The sequence below is a fragment of the Homalodisca vitripennis genome, chromosome 3 (assembly GCF_021130785.1).
Source record: "Homalodisca vitripennis isolate AUS2020 chromosome 3, UT_GWSS_2.1, whole genome shotgun sequence".
Taxonomy (NCBI): Eukaryota; Metazoa; Arthropoda; class Insecta; order Hemiptera; family Cicadellidae; genus Homalodisca; species Homalodisca vitripennis.
The window spans coordinates 192,120,760-192,136,346 of record NC_060209.1 but is presented as its reverse complement, the minus strand read 5'-3'; the positions used below and the strand labels follow the sequence as shown (position 1 = coordinate 192,136,346).

The 15,587-nt window shown below is 34.4% G+C and overlaps 1 protein-coding gene across 1 annotated transcript; it reads right to left on the bottom strand.

Moving 5' to 3' along the window:
• Positions 1–2,557: 2,557 nt before the first annotated feature.
• On the bottom strand, positions 2,558–14,416 carry LOC124357930 (periodic tryptophan protein 2 homolog). Its single transcript, XM_046810054.1, has 6 exons — positions 14,229–14,416; positions 11,087–11,199; positions 9,884–9,978; positions 6,873–7,001; positions 4,716–4,833; positions 2,558–2,729 (listed from the first exon to the last, which is right to left on the bottom strand). The coding sequence occupies exons 1-6, from the start codon at positions 14,244–14,246 to the stop codon at positions 2,573–2,575; spliced, it is 630 nt and encodes a 209-aa protein (XP_046666010.1). The 5' UTR covers positions 14,247–14,416; the 3' UTR covers positions 2,558–2,572.
• Positions 14,417–15,587: the final 1,171 nt, after the last annotated feature.

Sequence of the window (15,587 nt, the reverse complement as noted above, 5' to 3'; positions counted from 1 at the left end):
CCTATTTCTCCTAGCAGCTCTAAATTATCATACTTTTTACAAATAAACATGGAATTTTCACAACAATACTATACATTATTGTTTCATTTTAAACTATAATTTGAAAACTAAAATCTTTTAGTTGAATGTAACATGGGGGGGGGGGGGTGGGGGGGGGGGGGGGTGGGGGGGGGGGGGGGTGGGGGGGGGGGGGGGTGGGGGGGGGGGGGGGTGGGGGGGGGGGGGGGTGGGGGAGCCAAACAAACTGCTTTTGACTTCTCTTGAGTTATCAGGTAAAAAGTTTGGGGGAACTTCAGCTTTGTTCTTTCTCAGAGTAGCTATCATTGTTATTTTTTCTTCTTCCCGTAACTTTATTGCCAAGGGTACAGATGCGAACCAATTGTCACAGGTAATATTTCTATTGGTTCCTGAAATAGGCTGCACCAATCTCAAAACTAAGTCAGATGTCTTGCTGCTTATTCTAAAATGGCCTACTAGTTGCTTCTGTACATACACTTCAAGATTTGTAGTATAGAAGTTTGTTGTAGAAACCATAGCAAAGATTTTTATCCCGTATTTAGCAGGTTTACTAGGCATGTAAACCCGAAAGGTACAGTTTTCCTCTGAATCCAACTAGCTGTTCGTCAATGGTAAGGTAGTCAGTTGGTTTGTATGCATTTTTGCAATTGAACACGAACATCTCAAATACTTCACGAAAAGCAGCAAGGTTGTCAACAGATTTTCTTTCATCTCTGTTGTGGACGTTATCAAATCTCAGACAACATAAAAGAAATCGAAACCTCTTGGCGCTCATGGTTAGATAAACAGCCTCTACTCCCGTTCCTTGTGAATTATCCCACATTTCAAATACGTTTCTTCTGCCAGCCTTCAAAACCCCAGCAAGGTATATTATACCAATCAACGCACGAATTTCTCGGCAATCAGTGGGCCTAGCATCCCTTTCTCTGTCAAACTGAGGTTGAATTTTCATTATGTAAATGTTGGTGTAATCAACAATTTTTTTCACTATTTCATCATCAATAAGACACTGTAAGGCAAGCTTTCTGGAGTTATAGCATTTTTCGCTGACCCTTGAGGTCCTGGGCGATGAAAAACTGGTATAATGTTATACCTTGGTATACAAGAATTCTGAGCAACTTGAGGTTCTACGTACCATCTTGACGTCCGATCTCTTCCCAAATAAAACTCTGGGTTCACGAAAGGTCCAGGAGGGTACTGCTTCTTCAATCACTTCCATTTCCTCGGCTTCGTCGGGGAACATTCATCCGGGTTATCTTCTACATTGATTACATCATCTCTATTCTCTGTGTGGTATTCAACGTGGTCTTCTTCACCTTCATCTTCGTCCTCTATACCTAGAACACTCTCGGTATCTTCAGTCTCATCTAGCCAACGGCGTAACTGTTCACGGTCACTTTCACTGGCCATTATTGTTTCAACAATACGAGATTAAAAATAAAATACTATACCAATATGCCAAAAAAATGTAACGTCACTGGGCGCGCGGAGGACAACTGTCCTCCACTACTGTACCGTGCAAATAAACACGTGGTCACAGCGACAACTAGCGAGCATAGACGCTGACAATGCACTGGCGGGTGGAGCGTGAGTGGGGGGAAAGGTATGTGGTCGCTCAAGGTCACGAGTGTTGCCAACCCTTGTAGTCACGCAAAACAAAATCACTGGAGGACACCTGTACTCCGCGCGCCCACTGGAGTGTTAAAGTCATACACTGATAGTTTGGAAAAGCTTACTCTAACCTTGCCACTGTTGTGACATCAAGACAATTACCTTTAAAGTCATACACTGATAGTTTATCAAAGCTGAAACTCACCTTACCACTGTGGTGACATCGAGAGTGTTACCCTCAAAGTCATACACTGATAGTTCATCAAAGCTGAAACTCACCTTACCACTGTGGTGACATCGAGAGTGTTACCCTCAAAGTCATACACTGATAGTTCATCAAAGCTGAAACTCACCTTACCACTGTGGTGACATCGAGAGTGTTACCCTCAAAGTCATACACTGATAGTTCATCAAAGCTGAAACTCACCTTACCACTGTGGTGACATCGAGAGTGTTACCCTCAAAGTCATACACTGATAGTTTCATCAAAGCTGAAACTCACCTTACCACTGTGGTGACATCGAGAGTGTTTACCCTCAAAGTCATACACTGATAGTTCATCAAAGCTGAAACTCACCTTACCACTGTGGTGACATCGAGAGTGTTACCCTCAAAGTCATACACTGATAGTTCATCAAAGCTGAAACTCACCTTACCACTGTGGTGACATCGAGAGTGTTACCCTCAAAGTCATACACTGATAGTTTATCAAAGCTGAAACTCACCTTGCCACTGTGGTGACATCGAGAGTGTTACCCTCAAAGTCATACACTGATAGTTCATCAAAGCTGAAACTCACCTTGCCACTGTGGTGACATCGAGAGTGTTACCCTCAAAGTCATACACTGATAGTTTATCAAAGCTGAAACTCACCTTACCACTGTGGTGACATCGAGAGTGTTACCCTCAAAGTCATACACTGATAGTTCATCAAAGCTGAAACTCACCTTGCTACTGTGGTGACATCGAGAGAGTTATTCTCAAAGAAAACTGCAACTATAACGTCATTCTGAGAACCTAGAGTGATGGGACGGAAGTTGGCCATTCTGTCAAGGCAATAGAGCCGTGTTGAAGTGTCCTTACAGCCCACAGCCAGTACCCTGCAAACATAGGTTACTTGTGCTAGAAAGTTACACCTTATACTGACTTATTTAATAGCAAGCATTTTCTGATTAATCGTAAGCCATATAATAATTAACTCTTCTAAGATCATATGGCTACATATTAGTGCTGATGTATAAGAAACTCTTGTTCTTTTTGTCTGTTTCCATAATAGTATGAACTTAATTTAAGCAGTACTTAAAGACTGAGGGAAAGATATCACTCAACTAGTGCAAATCGAGGGGTAAAGCATCATCACTGCTACAGATGTATGGCTTGGCAACCTCTCCTAGGTTGATCTGCATATGGTGGTAGAACCTACATTCGGTACAAAAAATACCAACGTCACTTCCATCTGGACCACTCAATGGTGTCCAGGAGCGACAGATCTAATTACCAACTGCAAATTTTGAGATATTGGGGTACGGGGAAAGCTTACACGATAGTTCTAGATTATATTCCATTGTGGATGCCCAAAATAATTTACGATGACAAAAATTAAGTTTATATCCTATCATCAATCAATCCAATGATGTTCCTATGGTGATATGTTTAGAATTTCCGTCTTTCATTCCAACAAAGATACAAGGAATACCGTCCCAATGTAAAATTAAATAAACAAAGGTCTACTTTCGCCCAACAACTACTGGATCAAAATCACAACTAAGATGGGAAATGATCTAGAGGCAATACTTTGTTGTAATAGGGGTAGTTAATTACTAACATTGGAAAGGTATACAATTTATCCAGCTTTTAGAGTGATGACAGTAATAATGAAAAATTACAATATAAATAAAATATTATCTTCAACATTATCATCAACAGTGAAAAGAACAGCCTCCCTGTCAGAAAAGCTGATTGGGACGGTAACACTGCATGCGGGTTAGAACCAACAGCACAATTGGACAACGCACAAATGAGAACACCTCTTCATCTAGATTACAACGGATGGCTGCCGGGTTAAATCAGACAGACCTCTTGAAGCCTCGATGTCTCTGATGTAGTCTGTAGATTTTGAACATCTTCATCACTGACATTATTTGGATCTCTTGAGACGGACATGAACAGATTCCAGGAGTCAAGTCTGTGACAGTGTCAGATCTCAGACACTGTGCTAAGCAGAGGGTGAAATTGAGCTAAACTCAATGTTCCCACTGAATCATCCTTCCCACCATAGCTACGTCCCACCATACACTCAATATTTTTTTTTCAACAAAAATTAAAATGTTTTATTACGCTTAAATGGGTTGTCAGATAAAAAAAATATTCTCTTCTTGGATCAGAAAATGTCATTAGTTTTCTATAAACTGAAAAACAACCAATTGTTATTTGAACCTTAAATATAGAAAATGTACCAGTAAATCAGCTGTGTTGTTTATCTTATAATAATTTCGTTATCTTGAATTATTAATAAAATCATGTATTGTACTAAATATTATTTTTTAGTCTCATATGTGCATCTGAATAAATATAAACTATTGAAAAATTCATAAATAACAAAAAGTAATAACATTGTATCTTATATTGCTAGTTTAACCCTTTCAGGACCAGGCCAAACATTTTTTAATATTTTGCTCAATGTTCCAAATTTTAAAGCTTTAGTATTTCAAACTAATAATCTGTGATTGCATAGTCCAATCCGGTGTATTTGCTAAAACAAAGTTTTTACCATTATCACAGACAAAACCTTATAGCCCAATTAGAAAACAGCTGAAAACATACCTACATAAATATAAGACTGCCTTTCAGATGATATAAACAAGTAAAGGGATACATATAGAATAGCAAAATAATATCATTGCGACTTGTAAATTATAAATATAATTATGAAAAAAGATCAAAGTCCGCCGGCGATAGATTGCACGTAGGTTCTTCTAGCGTAAGTTCCTATCAGCGATAATCGTACGGTTGGTCCTAAAACGGTTAAAAGATACATTTGTTAGCATAATGCAAGACATTTATCAAGTGGATAAAGTTTGTCTAACCTGGAGTCAGAGGCCCAATCCACACATGTAGTATCATCAAAGGCATTGTGATAGACTCTCTCCATCACAAACTGATTGAACTTGCCCCCGAACTGGCCAGGTGCCTTGAATATGAACACTGCAACGCAAACATTCATCAATCACTCAAATCAAAATCTTAAACATAAGCTTAAGCCTATTAAGTAAATAATCTTTAATCGTTTAACACTATTAACTACACCTTGGCTTTCCTAAGTAAATATTTAAAATCAGGTCATTGACGGTATAGACTCATTAATATCAATAATGCATTTATCTAAAGAGAAAATACCCAAACATGAAACAATTTAAAATCAGGTCATTGACGGTATAGACTCATTAATATCAATAATACATTTATCTAAAAAGAAAATACCCAAACATGAAACAATTTAAAATCAGGTCATTGACGGTATAGACTCATTAATATCAATAATACATTTATCTAAAAAGAAAATACCCAAACATGAAACAATTTAAAATCAGGTCATTGACGGTATAGACTCATTAATATCAATAATACATTTATCTAAAAAGAAAATACCCAAACATGAAACAATTTAAAATCAGGTCATTGACAGTATAGACTCATTAATATCAATAATACATTTATCTAAAAAGAAAATACCCAAACATGAAACAATTTAAAATCAGGTCATTGACAGTATAGACTCATTAATATCAATAATACATTTATCTAAAAAGAAAATACCCAAACATGAAACAATTTAAAATCAGGTCATTGACGGTATAGACTCATTAATATCAATAATACATTTATCTAAAAAGAAAATACCCAAACATGAAACAATTTAAAATCAGGTCATTGACAGTATAGACTCATTAATATCAATAATGCATTTATCTAAAAAGAAAATACCCAAACAAGAAACAAACACTTTAATATTGAAAAACACACATTACTTAAGACAAACTTGAATGTAAAAAGTGTTTGCATCAGACCAAAAATATCTCAAAATGAGAAGTTTATAATGAATAGATAATAGATAATACTGACATCTCAATAATACAAAAGCTAACTAAATTATAATTCTATTTGTTCGATATGAAACTCAGGAATTTCAACTGAACGACCAGCATCTGGTATAACAGATTTTAGGCGATTAAGCACCATTGAAAACTTTAATAACATCTGTACATTGGAGCTAAAAAGATTAATCTTCAGTTATGGAACTTTAGTTTTTTATTCACTGTTCTGTATTTGAATGGTTATTTAATATGAGTAAGACATTATTACTTAATTACATGGCGTGGGCAATGTGAAGAGAAACATTACACGAGGAATGTACGTGTAAGATTATTAGAACAATGGTAAAAAGATAATTTCACAATTTATGTATGGAGACCTCACTCTATTTCAGATATCGGTGGCCTGGCAATTTGAAATCCCCAAATCTTCAATCAGAATCAGTATAGTGATATCTATTTCATATCTGACTAATCTATATATTTTATAACATTTTTAATTCACAAACGATTAAAACCAATTACACTAGATCACATTTCATTACTAACACAATTTTTGTAACAGGCTTAATGTAATGATTTTATTAAAACAAGTAGGTCTTGTTAATTTAGCTACTTTCACTTAACATAGTAAGTAAGTAAGAGTGGGTATGTAATCAATAGTAATAATAAATAAAGAAGTAACTATTGATTAACTGAATCCAGAATTCTCAAATCCAATTCCAAATTGACAAAAATTTATTACACATTCTCATATTACGAATCCTAATAGCATTTTTAACCCAAGTATGATTTCTTTTTAATCACCAGCAATCCAACTTCTATTGTTCTTTCTCTTCTTTCTCTGCCATATGGGGCTAAGACTGTTAATAAGTCTGAAGACTAAAAACTCAATACATCAATGATGATTAACAACAACATGCATAATATTGCATTATTTACAATGTGTACTACAATAAAAATAACTGAAGATTCGCAATGTTACGGCCAAATAATTAGCTGTCCCTAAACATGAATAAATGTAGTGTCTAATTATAACTTTTTGTCTTGTACACACAAGTTGTGGTCGACTATGTATCAACGACTTTCATAAGATTAAAACAAAAGATTGTGTAGAGATCTGCACATTTAAGGTAAAGTGTGAGCCGTTACCGTTGTTCTGTTTGCAGACAGCGAACCGGCTGCCGTCACTGCTGAACTTGACACATGTGACAGCATGATTGAACTTGTACCGGTGCACGACACTCCGACTGAGTAGACTGATCAGGTAGGCATCTCCTTCTGTAACAACACCTGGACACTAACTGGGATGGAAACACAGGTAACTTCCTAGAGATTTTATCATTAATTCAATATTACAGATGGAAACACTAAACAATTTGATTGATAACTGGTGTTAAATTTGCATGGATAACACTGAACAGGATGCTTTGTACAGAAAGCAAAACATTGATTACTAACAGTTACCCGTGGTTTGGTACGTGATTTCCTATTGAATAACAGGTACCTCAAAAGGCATGTCCTATTTAAATGGTTTAAACACTACTAAATTTAAAATAAATAGTAAGGTTTGGGACCCTGAATTTGAAGTGAAACAGTTGAGTACAATTAATGTAACACACTAATGTCTCAGCAACATTCAATAATATTTGAATGAATAGCTACAACAATTTCAGCAACACTTCAACTACTAAAGGAGAGACAACGAAGTGGAGAAACACTAAATCCAAAGTAATCTCAGTGATAGCACTTGTGATGTAATATAATGAAGAACTCTTTTAATTTTGAATCTGAGCTAGACATGTTTATGGTATATATTTTATGATGAGAGGTATATATTATTTGTTAAGAGGTTAAAAAATCAAACAAAATTTCAACTTTCAGGTTTAGCATGTGAAGAGGCATTTCTGGTTCAAACCAATCATATTTCACACTTCATAAAGAGTTTTACCTTGTTGCAAAGATAAAAAATAATTACATTCAGTCTGAGAAGCCTAAATTAATCAAAAAGGGTGTACTTTCAGCACTCGTAATCTTCTTCCAGTCTCTCATTCCCAATGCCCTAAAAGAATTTGAATAAATGCCCAGATTAAGAAAATATAATTATACTTACATAGGTCTCAAAAGTCCTTTTCAGTGAATCAACTTTCATTCATAATAATCTACTTCCTTTCTAAGGTATTACTGGTGCCAAATAGTGTTTACCTTGTTATTCCGATCAAGACAGTATACACATACATCTGTATGAAAAGTATACTTTGGTGAAAAAGCTACTACTTCCGATCATTGTAATCTAATTCTGGTCTAATTTATTTCTGGTGCTGGTAGTCTAGTCTACAATACCCATGTGTGTCAAATTAAACCTTTTTTAGGCCAGTGAGAAATTGAAAAACAAATATATGGTTTTTGTAGGGGTTACAACACTCTTTTTTAAATCCCTATGGGTGGTGGATCTTGATGAAAATGATTTTCTTTTTAATTCATTGAGGCATCTTTGTGTCAAATTCCATCTTTCTAGAGCATCAGGAAGTTAGAAAAACAAAAATTTAGTTACTCTATGGGTGGTTGATGTTCATAAAAAATCTTGTTCTTGCCTGTTGAAAGCATGGAGCACATGTTTGTCCAAATTCATCTTTGCAAGACATTGAGATTACCCAGCAGCGATCACTTCTGGCTGGTTTATACCTTCCAGTTGAACCCACCACTGGACACAGCAAAAACCGATGTGCCACTTCAATCTGGGCAACCTTATGGATGTCCAGGAGTGGCACATCACTAACCGCAAATGTCGAGATTCTGGGGTTCATGGGCAATTCGATAGGTCTAGTCTACTGTGGGAGATGACTGTTGGAGTTGGTGGGATTTGTTTCTTAACCTCAGAGGTTCTTGCTCACCTCACCAAGGGTATGCCATCCCCTGCCTATTTTGACTGGAGAGGCTGGTTCAGAGCTAGCCTCCCCTTCTTCCGGGGGGGACATGACTTTGAGATGTAGTGCCCTAATTCTTCCTCATGGATCTCGATAGGAGGCGGCCCCTACTCCCTAACCTTACCCATCCTGATTATCCTGTCACTCCGGAAGCAGCGCAAAGGTTTTTAAAGGACTAAGTGCAATTTATAAGCTTCTTGTCCTAAGAGAACAAAAAAAAAAGACATTGAGATGTTGAAAAACAAAAATGTTGTTCTTCTAGGGATTCCAACCAAGTTTAAACCTATTTACATGGTTGGTCTTCATTACAATTTTTTCTTTGTAAGTCGTGAAGCATGCCTGTGTCAAATTTCATCTTTCTAAGGAATCGAGAAGTTGACAAACAAAATATATAGTTCTTCTTGGGGTTGTAACCTCATATCCCTTTGGATGTTTGATCTTTATGAAAAAGCTTCTTTTTTTCTATTTAAGTCATAAGGTATACATGTGCCAAATTTCAACTTTCTGTGATATCAAGAAATCGGAGAATCAGTGATGAGTGAGTGAGTGGCCTCAATCTGTAGGATTGATAATACAGATCTTTGTGTATAAATCATTTGTCACAGTATTTATTTGTAGACTTTGTAAAATTAGATCCAAAGTTGAAATTAAATTGGTTAACTCATTGACACTGAGTCTTACTTATTTAATTATTTTACTATTAGGAATAACAATAAGAATCCAATCTTTATTTTTAAATGTTTACAAAAACTTAGCAACACATTCATCATCATGAACCCCATTGGGTACACATTATCTTTCACAACTGCTGTTGTATACCCCATGGGGTACACACCAGGCTTTTGTAAAGTGCATTGTGCGCCAGATAGAGTAACATTACTATGCATTTCCTCATTGTGTTCTTATTTTTTTTTTGTCTGTCTTGGCGGTTTGTTAAATATGATCCAGCACTTCAAACTATTGTGTACCCATCGGGCACAGGATTGTTAAATTTTTTAGGTAAATACATTACCTTAAAGTACACGGAAAAACACTGAAAAAACATATTTCTTTTTCAAAATTGTGAAGCCTACATACTTTTTTAGATATACTTAAAGGTTTAACATAAAAAATGATTATGGTTTTTGGCATTTTTATTGAAAAATTCGATGGCATCTAAGTTATCTGTCGTTGTGAACATGTTAACAAACCAACAAATAACATTAGAATAAATTAAACATGTAACTTAAAACTCACGTTCGTTGATGGCAATGAGATTGTAGCCATTAGGTGACAAGTCCAGACACGTGAAGTTGTAACTACTTTCTACTGGCAGTGTTGACGATTTGTTACTGTAACAACACAAGCTGTTATAGTAAGAAACGCTAAAATTAGTAAAGTACTACACCTAAAACATAGTATTTTAGTTCCTTTCCAGATACAGTATAATCTAAATGAAAGAAAACAACTATTACTTTGGTTTTGATACGACTAATCCTTACTTGTTATAATTTTAATATTCTACAAACAGGCTTTTTCTTTACATACTTTCTACTTAGTATAATTTTTATATGATCGCAATTAATAGAATGCAAACATGTATGCTTTAGCATTTAGAATAAAATGAAGAAAGAGTACGATATAGAGGATGGCATGTTTTAGAGACTTTCCTGCTAACGCTAGTGCTTGTACTCCCAACTGTTCCAGACCTATGATATCTATACATAGCTTCCAGTGCATGAACTGTCAGCAGATTCTAACATTAAGTGACAGCAATTTCTTTCCCACATAAACAACTGTCAACAGAAAATGTTGCAAAATAATCTGAAAGTTCAGAAGTTGCATTATTTACTTCTGCTGATCAGTGTGCGGTTTTTATGTCCAAAATAGTTATATTTATGATTATCACTATTAAAAATAGTTGGTTTTCATGATTTCATCCGATAATAAAACATATAATCTTGTTTTATTTTGGGTATTGTTTGGTTCTATACCTCTAATTTCATATCATGTCCAAAACATCAATACGCCTTAAAGTTACAGTTACAGGTTAGTACCAAGTCAATTCATAAAATCTTTGGGCTACATCAAAGGCAACTTCAAGCAAAGTTTAAGGTAGAGATAAAATTGAAAAAGTGGAAATAAAACAATCAACAATTTTTATGCATAAGCATGCTTGTTAGCAAATTTTCAGACAAAAACTGAAAAGAATATGGGACTTTGAACAAAAATATTATTGATTAGCAAACCGTGAAGTATAATTAAAGTAGTTAATTATAAATATGATTATTGAATCAAATAGACGAGGGATTGTACAGCAAATGGAAAATAATACCTATACAAAAATACAAATAAAGATATCAATATAGTTAACTAATATCACACATAACAGCACAAAAGTTTATATCATAACTTTTTAAAACCTAAAAAAATGTTTAAGAAAATCTAGTTTTTACTTACTTTTTTAAATCATGAATGGTTATCTTGTTTCCTACTGGACTTACAACAGAGTTCCCATCTGGAGTAAATAAGAGATTTCCTTTCTTGTACACTGACCCCAACAGGTTCGAAAACTATAAAATAGATGTACATTAATATATATATTCACTTCAAACTTTTAAACAAAAAATGAACTGTAAATTATATCTAGTTACTTTTTGTAACTAGAATTGTATGATGGTAATAGGCAACACCAGAAAACGCCCTTGATTAATTTTACACTCCGATGTGAAGAGTTCATTTCTAGTTTCTGCATTGCCACAAAGTTTTTTTTGTATCTCTTTGTACAAATAAAACTCCAGATTCCAGGAGTCAAGTCTGTGACAGTGTCAGGCTCCAGACGCTGCACTAGGAGGAAGGTGAACTGGAGCTACACAATATTCAGTAGATATCATACCGTGTACAAAATTTATGTTATACCGTACCTAACTCTGAGAAACTTCATAACATGCGTTTGTTTCTGAGAAAAACATTTTCTATAAACATTGATTTTAGTTTCAATACGTATATTCTATTTTTCTCGATTAAATAAGAAAAAATGGAAGCTTTAAGGAGCTAACTTCTATGAGAAAACCATAATGTTCCAAACAAAACAAATTGTTTTAATACTTTTCATACAAACCAGATTAAATTTTTTGTAACAATTCCTAGTCAAATATATTCCAAGGCACAATGGGTATACCACAAAGTAATGTTACCATAATGCTTTTTGTTGGTCAGCTGTTGTACCTAAAGGGACATAGCCTCAGATGTCCTCTCAGCCACTCAATACAGAACATAAATGAGAGAAGTTTATAATCCAAGAAAAATGTTGCATTCTTGTAGAATTCAAATAATTGAGCTGAGACATCCCACGCGACAGAGTACCTCTGTATGCAATAACAAGTACTCGAGAACTCTACTCATTTCCAGACACACCAAGTATTAAAGTAGTAGTGAAATCTAGATCTATAATGCTAAAATTTAGAATTTTTACTAGTGTTGTCAAGAACATATTTAAGATCATCAAGATGTTTGCTACTAAAGACTCACAGTGAAGGAAATAATAAGTAAATTAACACTCAGCAGAAATTTTTGTATTTGATGTTTAAGTCCAGTAATGTGACAACTCATGTAACCCTTAGCACAGTTCATGCATATCGGCTTAAAGATTTTCCATTCAAGTTTGTTTTTAATGAAAAACTATCTATAAGTTTAAACATATCTTCCTTTTTAGTAGATGTTTCAGGTATTTTATAAAATAAAAGAACCTAACAAATTTCAGATAGAAATATTCCATGCACAAAATATAATAACTGTGCTCGGTCAGTAAAACCTAAAATTAGTTGAGCTGTAAAACAATGACCAAATCACTAAATTAAATCACTAATTCAGTTTTAGTGGGAAGTACCCTTAAAGAGTTCATATTGAGCTTCTTCGTTTGACTTTTTTGGGATCTCTTCAGATGAACATGACTCCTCCAGATTCCAGGAGTCGAGTCTGTGACAGCATCAGATTCCAGATGTTGTACTAAGAGAAAGGTAAACTGGAGCTAAATTCAACATTCACATTGAATCAACCCTTCTCACTAAAGCTACGTTATGTGAATGGGTACTAACAATTTACGTTATCTCAATAAAACGTGGAATGAAAAAATAATATCAGATTGCTTATATCATACCTAAATTTGAAGAAGGTCAGACAAATTTAAGTGCCTATTTATGCATATTACTGGTCGTTACAGTTATTGACCTGGCTGCAGTATAGTAAGCGGCAAACATCACTATCAAATCAGGGTATCATATTAACGATTATAAATACCTAAACTATTGAATGCAAAATCATTTAATAATAATTAATTACATTTAATTATTGCCATCTTTTTAATTTATTGATTAACAAAATTGTTCCACATTACTCAAATTCAAACAATATAAAATCATTTCCATAATATTTTGAGTAATAACCATAAGTGCAACGAAAATGTACGTGTGTTATTTGTGTTACAAGTTGTCAAACACCTTTATTCTTCAAAATAATAAAAAGTAACTAAATGTTATTCTGATTTGTTTGTTAGATGTTATAAATATACATATTGTATATACAGCACTTTATTCATTATTCAATTATTATTATTATTACTGTTTTAGATATAAAAAAAGCTGAACAATACTGTAATTTGAAAAATCTATAGCGTAATTTGGTTTGACATTTTGGTTTCGTAGTTTAGATGATCATGAATATAGATGGTTCAACTCTGACGGTGGCTGCTTATTATACTGAGTAGAGAAACAGAAAAACCTGTTGACCAGATGGTAAAAATTAAGATATCTTAATGAAATTTGGAACGAAGAAGTATCATAACATTCTCTATACCGCCTGTTAATTTGAAGTTAATCAGGAAAATGTAAATGCCTATTTATGCTTATTACCGGCTGTTACACTAGTTGACTAGGGTGATATTTCTTTGTTCTAAGTTTCATTGGGATATCTCAATATTTAGTACCCGGTCATCAAGTTATTGTTTATCGTTAACGCGGATCAACAAGTACAACGGATGGTGATATGCGTAAAAAGGCACTTAACAATGTCCAATCTATTTCAAATTTACAGGTAGTATAGAAAATGGTTCTATATTCCTTCATTCACAGTTTCATTGACATATCTCAGTCATTAGTTTCTGGGCAACAGGTTATTAGAGGTTGTTGACCCACGTCAACAAGCGTAAAGGCAGGTAACAATATGTATTACACAGCAGATAATTTTGTCTGACCCTGTCAAATTTACCCATAGTGTAGGTAACTTGATAGTATTTCGAATTTCCGAGTTTCATTGAGACATCTAAGTTTTTAACCAGTGTGAAACTGCCAATGGATTCCACCAAAGAGTTTCTCTTCAAATCTTTAGTACCTGGTTAATAGGTTATCATTTGTTGTTCACTCACTCCAGTCAGCTAAAGACAGACCCGTGATAACTACGGATTTTAACAAATGAGGATTGTGATATAACATTTGTTAGATAATAAACGTATTATGTCAAATAGGATTAGCCTACTTAGAGTTTAAATATTACATTAACCAAATAGGTAGGCCTATTTAAAGTTAGTTCAATTAAAATAGCTTACCTTGAATGAGAACTTCATTATCACCTATTAATAAACCAATAATGTAAAAAGTAAAACTTAATATGCATCAGTACTAAGCCAAATCCATAGTAAGCAAGGAACTAGCGTTGGGTTATGGCGTAAATATTTGAAATAATTATAAACAAATACAACTCAACCACTTCAATAGAACATAACCTAAAATCCTCAAGCACTTAGCACAGAGCGGCCCGACCCATGTCAAGATGTGGAATTAAATCCACCATGTGGTAGTGGAATGTTTACGTACTTATTCTTCCTCTCTTAATAACTCCAAAGTCCAGGCCAAGAAGTAGGCTATTTCAACATTTTCGAAAATATAATCAATGCCACTCAGGTCCAAATTTCCAAGAGTACCAAAAAAGATATATTTTCACGGGTGTATATAGTTGTCGCATAATGTGAACATGGATAATAAATTTTAATCACGAGAAGAAGTATTTGCGACTACTGCACAGCTTGAGGTTGAGAGAGAGGATATGAAAAATTTGTTGAAACTTTTAACAAACAATGATATATGGGCAATACCTATTGTAAAAATGTTTTATTTAACACTGCTCCCCTATTCTTGTTTTAAAGTTTGTTTTTACAATGCAACGATTATAAAGGAAACGAGATTTTTTTCGGACTCTTGCTATACTCTTTGAGTTTTTCACTCTGCAGATTTTGCAAACAACTTTTCGACGCTATTCCCAACACCATTCGAGAATATGTTTACAGTAGACAGATCTACTTTCCGACACCATTCGTTATTGCACCTTTTTGGACTACCAATTTTTAAGTCGGATACGAAACCTGCGCAATTTTTACCGGTGTGTATGAAGCTTAAGCGTTGATTGTATCTGAATAGCAAGTTATAAATTAAGGCCAGGTTTTACCACTGAACTATCATTTCGTTGGCTGGGCGTTAGAGAAGCGTATCATTTGAGACGCTGGGAAATTTTCATTTCTGTCTGTCTATACACATGACATCTCGAAAACGAACTAATCTACAGCCTTAAAATTGTGCACGAAGCTTCATTTCTATATAAGGAACACTGAGTTTGATTATGGCGCATGTCACTCCTTGGTATTGGGCTGAGCGTTAGTGAAGATTTTTACATTAGTCTTATATCCAAAGATAAAGTAGCAGAATAAATAAATTTGTAAACAAACTCACTATACTCACAAAATGTTTTAAAATTTTGCATTATTAATATATGTAGCCTATTTATTCCAACACTAACAACATTTTATGATGACGTAGTGTCATGACATCTCGAAAACGAACTAATCTACAGCCTTAAAATTGTGCACGAAGCTTCATTTCTATATAAGGAACACTGAGTTTGATTATGGCGC

What these genes read in the sequence shown, in the direction of transcription:
- LOC124357930 (XM_046810054.1), bottom strand. An exon ending in TCTCATTGCCATCAACGAAC is followed by an intron (nt 7,002 to 9,883) that starts GTGAGTTTTAAG and finishes GTGTTGTTACAG; the next exon opens with AAGGAGATGCCTACCTGATC. An exon ending in GATTGGGCCTCTGACTCCAG is followed by an intron (nt 2,730 to 4,715) that starts GTTAGACAAACT and finishes CTATGTTTGCAG; the next exon opens with GGTACTGGCTGTGGGCTGTA.